The following is an 8,495-nucleotide window of genomic DNA, read 5'->3' on the forward strand; positions in this document are numbered from 1 at the left end:
AATTTATTTTTAAAAATAGAAAACAGGCTTTTTATTTATGATTAACCTCATTTCTATTTAATGTTCACGAATTGATGAACATACAAAATATGTAGACATATTGCATAGCAAATTTAAGGTAAAAAATTAAAGAATAAAAATAAAAACTTTTACAAAAAGTTTATTTCATCTGTAAACATTTATAAACGATGCAACATCGTTATTAGAAAACTTAAGCAATTACGCTTTCAAATACACTCCTAATATACAAAATTCATTAACAACAAATATTACTAAACAAAATAAACTAAATTAATTAATTAATAGATTTTTGTCTTAAGCAGAGCCAAGATGAACAATCCGGAATTCCATTATTTACTTGTCCGAAATTTGTTGTTTTGTCCGAAATATATGGTAAATGCCAACCATTCTTATTTTTCTGTGCAATAGGTGTAAACTTTAAAGGTGCCTAGAATAAAAAAAAACGAGTAATAAATTTTATAATTTGAAATTTTGCCGAAAATTAAAACGTTCTAAAAATAGTTCTAAATATAATATTGACTTTATTATACAAGTAAAATCATGATTTTTAACAACAAACAAAAAGCTAGAAATTAGAAATCTGTTCCGAAATTGTGTCAGGAAAATTTAAATATATAAGATACTGTTAACAAAGAATTAATATATAAGTTGACACAATCTTAGTTTCTTGAATTACCTGAATCACTGGTTTATATGAAGGCACAAATACCATCCACTGGTGCTGCCACTGCCACCTCTGAAACAATTGTTTCAACTGGTCCTGTTTCATCAGAAACCTATGACCTCGTAGCAAATCCCGCGATACTATATCTGTATGAGCGCCGCTTAAAATCGCTGCTGTTATAAAATAGGGGTCATCCTGTGAACTGAAATATTAAAATGATAAAATGTTTAAAATTAAATAAAAATTAATTAAAACATGTTTAAAGCCTTCTAAACCTCTTGGAAATTCATAATTAGAAAATTTTTGTTTATTATGGTTTTCATAAAAATTAATCAATAAATATGCATAAAATTATTCATAGACAACCAATTGATATTATAAACAATTAATTCTATGAACATTATTATTTAAATCAAAGTACTTATAAAAATTCATATGATTGTCTCTTAAAATTAGCCAGAATACCTTTCAAAAAAGCCTATGGAAATTTCCTCTTCTTGAGGTACATTACATATTTAAAAAATTTTTTAGGCTAGAAAGTGCAAAATTTTACATTTTATGTAAATATAACCAATCACTATGAAACAATCAACAAAGTCACAACTCTATATTTTAAGCATGTTTTAAATTTACAGAATGAGTACTGTTACTAATAAAAATATATTGTGAAATTAATTTTTTTTTTTTATAAAATATCTGGCAGTGGCTTCACATAAATTTATTAGTTATATCTGTTATATTATTCATTTATAATACATATAAACTTTCCTCTTGAAAAAAAATGCATCAAAATCCAACGCATAGTTTGAAAGATTTAAGCATACATATAAACAGACAATGTGAAGCCTTTTTGTTTCATACTACGTAGAACTGTATTTTTACATTTCTGTAATACTTACAGCAATGCATACTAATGTAATAAAGGTTGGTTAGTTTTACTTTTCTTGTATGATGGTACAAATTTAGAAAAATATTGCATTGCATCTTGATGAATTCAGACCATAAATTGAACTTACATATTATCAATAAAGAAACTTTCAGTATTTCTTATTATAAAATTGAACTTTCTCCATTTTAGCATGTGTCTTCTACCAAGAAGAAGTATCCTCATTTTTTTCTGTGCAAAATAATCTATAACGGTTCCAATAACTCTTATTCTTTCACTGATATCACTTTTACCAACAGTATAAGCAATATTTAAAGCATCTAAGACTACATCATATGGAGCAGTTTTCTCAACGAAATTTAAAAATCTTTTCAATTCATCAGGTGAAGTTTTCAGGAACAGATCTGAACCAACTATTAATTTATCTTTAACATTTTTCTGTAACATACTAAATTCTTCTTCGGATAATTTCAGACAGTCTAATGTTTCATTACAGGTTTTACACTTACCACTGAAAAAATAAAAAAAATATTTTACAATTAATCAATTAAGTAAAATGAGATACTATATCTTGTCTTCTTAATATTAATCACATAAATATAGCATGTGAGAACATTAAAAAATTTCAATTTTAGAGGAACATAGCTATTTCAAACTAGGTTGAAAATTATTGCAGTTTTGACTACACGGTAGATTTTATTTATTATATTAACCAAAATATATCACATATTAAGTGCAACAAGTTTTACACACCTGTGTTGGTTTATTTCTGTCATGTTTCCTTCCCAATTTATATATTCGAATGACTCTTTCAACTTCTGTGCAGTAACAACAGATACAACTGCAGTATTGTTCGATATGTAAAGACACAATTCATTTAGATATTTTAATAAAATTTCCTTATCCTTATATTTTCTAAATATATACTTAATCCATTCATCAAAGGCAATATCTTGTAGTGGTCTATTGTCTTGTGTACATTTTTCACTTAATTTTAAAGCTTCAGTTCTTTTATTATTTTTAAATAATGTAGCTACTAAAAAACTATATGCTGAATGACTTGGAGTTCCAGTTAAATTAATATCGTCTAAGACTTTCATACATTTTTTCCACTCATTTATGGAACAAAGTGCGTGTAGCAATTTTTCACAAGTAGAAGTATCTAGCACTTTGTATTTATCATACAAACTGTTGTATGCATCTAAAATAAACTTTTTTGCTTCATTAGACAATTCATTATTTTTTGCGTATTCGTAATATAGGTTTAAAAGACCATTCATTGCACCTAATGATAATTCTTTTTTAGAGGATTTTAAATAATTAGCAAAAGATAAAGCTATATCAAATTTTTTATTAGTAACCAAGACTTTTAATATAACAGCATCAATATTTTTCTGGTTCAAGACACCCTGTTTGCATAACACATTATTTTTTAATTCAGTCCAATCACAATTTGTGTTTCCTGATATCTTCTTCAGAATTTCCATTTGTTCATTATGATTAAAAAGTGGTTGATTTGTAAACCGTGATGCAAAATTGACATCTATAAGGATAAAACGATATTAAAGTTAATTAATAAATAAGATAAATACCTAATACTTAACAAATAAAATATAAATAAGACAATATTATTTAATATATTCAGTTTATAATAATAAAGGACTAGGAGGAAAGAACTTACATGATTTTTTTAATTGAAAGCCTTTACGAAATAACATCAAATTTTTATAAATAATACTCATTTTTCTTAGAATTCAATCAAAATCATAACAAAATAACACACCTTAATATATATTTTTTATAAGTGTTTAGTGTTTATATTTGAATTTGGAGGTTATTAGCATAGATAAAATAATACGAAATAATAGACAACTTGATATAATTCAAAATGTAGATTAAATTAAAATTTCAAAATTATTTATAACAATGAAAAAATACTACACCAGTTTACACGTAAAAAAACTCTCTTGGTGGGAAGACGTTATTTAATTATTTCGTTTGAAAAATTGATTTCCCTCTACCAACTCGATAAGTAACAAAATTAAGTGACATCAATGATATTCTAATAAACAGATATGTTATATCCATACTAAACAACAGAAAAAAGTGTGCCGCGCCGGGGACCGTTTATTTTAGTTTATTTTTACATTTCGTTAAAAGTAAAAAGGATAGCTTGATAAAAACAATAAGTAAAAGGGATAACTAGATGTTTTAATTACGCAAAACGTATTACTGCGTAATTACGATGTATTATAACGTATTACTACGTAAAACAACTAAAGACAGACGTCCCAATTAGGACGTTTTCTAGTCTTCACTAGTCTTCGTTAATAACATATCTGTTTACTCAATGATATTCTAATGAATGAATGAATACTAGAACATCATTGTGTTTACTGTAGTAAACACCATTGAGTGACATGATGAACAACAATAATGCTTGATAAAAATTAATCAAAAGTATTTCATTATAACCTATTGAATTATTATTTTGGATATAACATATATATTTAGCATATAAAATCATCTCATTCCTCAAAATATAAAGTTATTTAAAAACGTTATTTTTTTATGAACAAAAAGGGAATTGATTGAACCGTATATTGATTTCCTTTAACTCTATTTCAACTTGGTGATTGTAAACTCTATGGTTTGTAGCGTCATAAATATGATCATTGATCAATATGAACTAAAGCTAAACTGTCAGTGTCAAGCTTTTTAAGAGTTTCTCCCTATTTTTACATACAACACATTTACAAATACAAATACAAGCGCATATATTTTATTCGTTTATGTTAGCTTTGTTTGAACCAACAATAGTTTTTACAAACTATATTTCAGTTTTTAAAACAAAATATATATTTTTACTTGATTTATAAGATATTTACTGTTCAGGTTATCTAAATAATAACAGAAATGGACGGAAAAACTACAAAAATGCCCAAGGTGGCTAAGGTAAATTTATCTTTGTACTGTGGATTTTATAATTGTTGTAGTAATTCATATATATTCATAAAATAAAAACAAATATCAAATACATTTTTTTTGTTTTAGGTTAAAAATAAAGCTCCTGCTGAAATTCAAATCACAGCTGAACAGCTTTTACGTGAAGCTAAAGAGAGAGATTTAGAAATTTTACCCCCGCCGCCAAAACAGAAGATATCTGATCCAGAAGAACTAAGGGATTACCAACATCGTAAACGAAAAGCATTTGAGGATAACATTCGCAAGAACAGACTTGTATATACTATTTATGAAATGGTTTTAATTTTTCAAATATAATAAATATGAACTTAATGTTGTTTATCTGAATGCAGGTTATAGGAAATTGGCTCAAATATGCTCAGTGGGAGGAATCACAAAAACAAGTTCAGAGAGCTCGTTCAATCTATGAAAGAGCTTTGGATGTGGACCACAGAAATGTTACCTTATGGTAATAAATAGTCTCATTATAAATATATGTATATAACTATATTAAACAGTTGCATTATTTTATATTTATTATTATATTTTAATTCTCAGGCTAAAGTATACAGAAATGGAAATGCGAAATAGACAAGTAAATCATTCTCGGAATTTATGGGACAGAGCAGTGACGATACTGCCAAGAGTGTCCCAGTTTTGGTACAAATATACTTACATGGAGGAAATGTTAGAGAATGTTGCTGGAGCAAGACAAGTATGTCTATTAATTGATTGATATTGCACTTATTACATATTTTTATATGTTATGAATAATTATTAAATAAATATATTAAATTTATTATTTCATAGGTTTTTGAGCGCTGGATGGAATGGCAACCAGATGAACAAGCTTGGCAAACATATATTAATTTTGAACTAAGGTATAAAGAGCTAGACAGAGCTAGGCAGATATATGAAAGATTTGTTATGGTACATCCTGATGTTAAACATTGGATTAAATATGCAAGATTTGAAGAAAACCATGGTTTTATAAATAGTGCAAGGAAAATTTATGAGAGAGCTGTTGAATTCTTTGGAGATGAAGAATTAGATGAGAGACTTTTTATAGCCTTTGCAAAGTTTGAAGAGAATCAAAAAGAGCATGATAGGGCTAGAGTTATTTACAAATATGCTCTTGATCATATTCCTAAGGACAGAAACAAAGAATTGTACAAGGCTTATACAATACATGAGAAAAAATATGGTGATAGATCTGGCATTGAGGATGTTATTGTTAATAAAAGAAAATATATGTATGAACAAGAGGTAATAGAAAATCCTACTAACTATGATGCCTGGTTTGATTACATTAGACTTGTTGAAAACGAAGGAAATGTGGATGACATAAGGGACACATACGAGAGAGCTATTGCAAATGTTCCACCATCAAAAGATAAACAATTCTGGAGAAGATACATATACTTATGGATTAATTATGCCTTATATGAAGAATTAGAAGCTGAAGATATAGATCGTGCAAGACAAGTTTATAAAACTTGCTTAGAATTGATACCACATAAAATATTTACATTTTCTAAAATTTGGTTGATGTATGCTCAATTTGAAGTTAGATGCAAATATTTAAAGCAAGCCAGAAAAACATTAGGAATGGCACTTGGAATCTGTCCAAGGGATAAACTTTACAGAGGTTATATTGACCTAGAAATTCAACTGAGAGAATTTGATAGATGCAGAATTCTGTATCAGAAATTCCTGGAATATGGTCCTGAAAATTGTGTTACATGGATAAAATTTGCAGAACTAGAAACTTTACTCGGTGATATAGACAGAGCAAGAGCAATTTATGAGATTGCAGTAAAACAGCCAAGGCTTGATATGCCTGAATTATTGTGGAAAAGTTACATTGATTTTGAAGTTTCTCAAGGTGAAACAGACAAAGCAAGACATCTTTATGAAAGACTGTTAGAGAGAACTGTTCATGTGAAAGTATGGCTCTCTTATGCTAAATTTGAATTAAATTCTGAAAATGCAGATAATATAAACATTGATTTAGCACGTCGTGTATATGAGAGAGCAAATGACAGTCTTAGAAGTGCTGGTGAGAAGGAATCCAGAGTTCTTCTGCTAGAAGCATGGAAAGATTTTGAAACAGAAGCAGGAGATGCTGAAAAAATTGAAAAAGTTTTAGCTAAAATGCCTAGAAGAGTGAAAAAGAGACAGAAGGTTGTCAGTGAGGGTGGTGTGGAAGAGGGATGGGAGGAAGTATTTGATTACATTTTCCCTGAAGATGAAATGGTCAGACCTAACTTGAAACTTCTAGCAGCTGCAAAACAATGGCGAAAAAAACAAGTGCTCCCAGAAAACTCAGAATCAAATGATAAGGAAGAAGAAGAGGAAAAAGAAAACTCACCTCATACCCCCATAGAAGACAATGAGAACAACACTGAAAATGAGTCATAAATTGTGATTTTAAATGTAATAAAATTGAAATTGACTGATTTTCATTTTTTGACTTTCTATAATATTGAATAAAACAAATATTAATATTAAGCAAAATATTTATTTGTTTTTATTTTAAAGTAAATCAATCAACATCTTCAGGCCGTACAGGATGAGTTAAAGGTACAACTGATTTCTTATTTATATCTCTTGAACATGCTTTTCTCATATCTGAAAAATGTAAACAACAATATAATTAATCTAATATTTATAAAAATGTACAAAATTTTTAATAAAATAATTTGTAGTAAAATTGTTAGTACCATATGCATCTTCATCGGGGTCCCCTGAATAGTATTCCAGTACCGTTCTATAAACTATGTAACCCAAGTTCTTGTACATATTTATTGCCACTTTATTGCTTACTCTTACAAATAAATCAACAAAATAAGCTTTTTTCCTGGAATAAATACATTTCTTAAAATTAATATGTAAAAGCAAATACTTCAATTTTCAATGTCCCTCAAGTAACATATTATTCTAAAGTAGACTTTGCAATAAATATAGATAATAGTAATACAAACAATCTTATTTCTAGTATTATAATTACAATAACTTTGAATACATTAGCCAACATTTATAGGTACTAGTAATCTTACTTTTCAGACACCTCTTCTAATATATTCATCAATGTAGCTGCTATGCCTAATCGTCTATAATCTGGGCTGACTGTCAAGGCAGTAACATGACCATGCCAATTCTCCCCATGACCTTCTGCTTTTCCCATTACTAAAAATAAATTAAGTTATAAAATTGTCTATAATTAAAGGTCTTTAAAAGACATATGTATTATTATGATTGAAATTGTATTATAAAAATCTAAGATTCAGCTGCAATGGTCAATCTTCTAAGATAATGCAATATATTTAATAATCCTTACTGTATCCCATTATTTCTCCGCTGGGCGATTCTGCAACTAGGAAAAATTCAGGCCAGTGTGCTAAATATTGGGTATAAAAAGAAAGGCCATAAGTCTCCGTTAAAGGGTCAAGGTTCCTAAAAAAATAAATTATATCATATAAATCAACATGATTTTACCTTAACATTGGTCTAATAATATTGACATTATTACCGACACCTTGTTAAAATGCAACATATCTTCACATGTAAATGGCCTAATTGTCGTCATCTCGAGAGATTTTTCAAAATCAAATTTAGGCGTTTTAATATTTCTAAAAGTATTTTTTAGTCATAAAAGTTTAATTTTTTTAACCTATTAATGTATATAGTCTTGTTTAAAATTTAAACAGAGACAATTTGTTTTTTTTTTTTCTACACGAAATACACAGACTAACAAATTATATTAGATTAGCAGCAGCCAAGTTAATATCAAGTGCTGAAGTGCCAACACAAAAATGAACTGTAGCACAAATTAATATTTTATATTAGAATGACAGTTTTATTTAATTTTTTTTTTTGTGTTTAATTTATTAATTACTTGAAGCATTAATAATTAATTAATTATTATTATTTTTATTTCAAAGTGTATTATTTAGTTTT

At 27.6% G+C, this 8,495-nt stretch overlaps 3 protein-coding genes across 3 annotated transcripts; 1 reads left to right on the forward strand and 2 right to left on the reverse strand.

Moving 5' to 3' along the window:
• Positions 1–140: 140 nt before the first annotated feature.
• Positions 141–3,357, reverse strand: LOC124535685 (mitochondrial ribonuclease P catalytic subunit). The gene is made up of 5 exons (XM_047111993.1): positions 3,253–3,357; positions 2,325–3,114; positions 1,702–2,082; positions 698–887; positions 141–448 (listed from the first exon to the last, which is right to left on the reverse strand). Exons 1-5 carry the CDS (start codon positions 3,311–3,313, stop codon positions 296–298), a joined length of 1,575 nt encoding a protein of 524 aa, XP_046967949.1. The 5' UTR covers positions 3,314–3,357; the 3' UTR covers positions 141–295.
• A 902-nt stretch (positions 3,358–4,259) lies between these two features.
• On the forward strand, positions 4,260–6,995 carry LOC124535684 (protein crooked neck). The gene is made up of 5 exons (XM_047111992.1): positions 4,260–4,526; positions 4,626–4,811; positions 4,889–5,004; positions 5,094–5,250; positions 5,346–6,995. The coding sequence occupies exons 1-5, from the start codon at positions 4,488–4,490 to the stop codon at positions 6,954–6,956; spliced, it is 2,109 nt and encodes a 702-aa protein (XP_046967948.1). The 5' UTR covers positions 4,260–4,487; the 3' UTR covers positions 6,957–6,995.
• A 41-nt stretch (positions 6,996–7,036) lies between these two features.
• Positions 7,037–8,319, reverse strand: LOC124535686 (N-alpha-acetyltransferase 20). Its single transcript, XM_047111994.1, has 5 exons — positions 8,072–8,319; positions 7,876–7,991; positions 7,595–7,724; positions 7,259–7,395; positions 7,037–7,166 (listed from the first exon to the last, which is right to left on the reverse strand). Exons 1-5 carry the CDS (start codon positions 8,122–8,124, stop codon positions 7,081–7,083), a joined length of 522 nt encoding a protein of 173 aa, XP_046967950.1. The 5' UTR covers positions 8,125–8,319; the 3' UTR covers positions 7,037–7,080.
• Positions 8,320–8,495: the final 176 nt, after the last annotated feature.

Source organism: Vanessa cardui, chromosome 15 (assembly GCF_905220365.1).
Source record: "Vanessa cardui chromosome 15, ilVanCard2.1, whole genome shotgun sequence".
Taxonomy (NCBI): domain Eukaryota; kingdom Metazoa; phylum Arthropoda; class Insecta; order Lepidoptera; family Nymphalidae; genus Vanessa; species Vanessa cardui.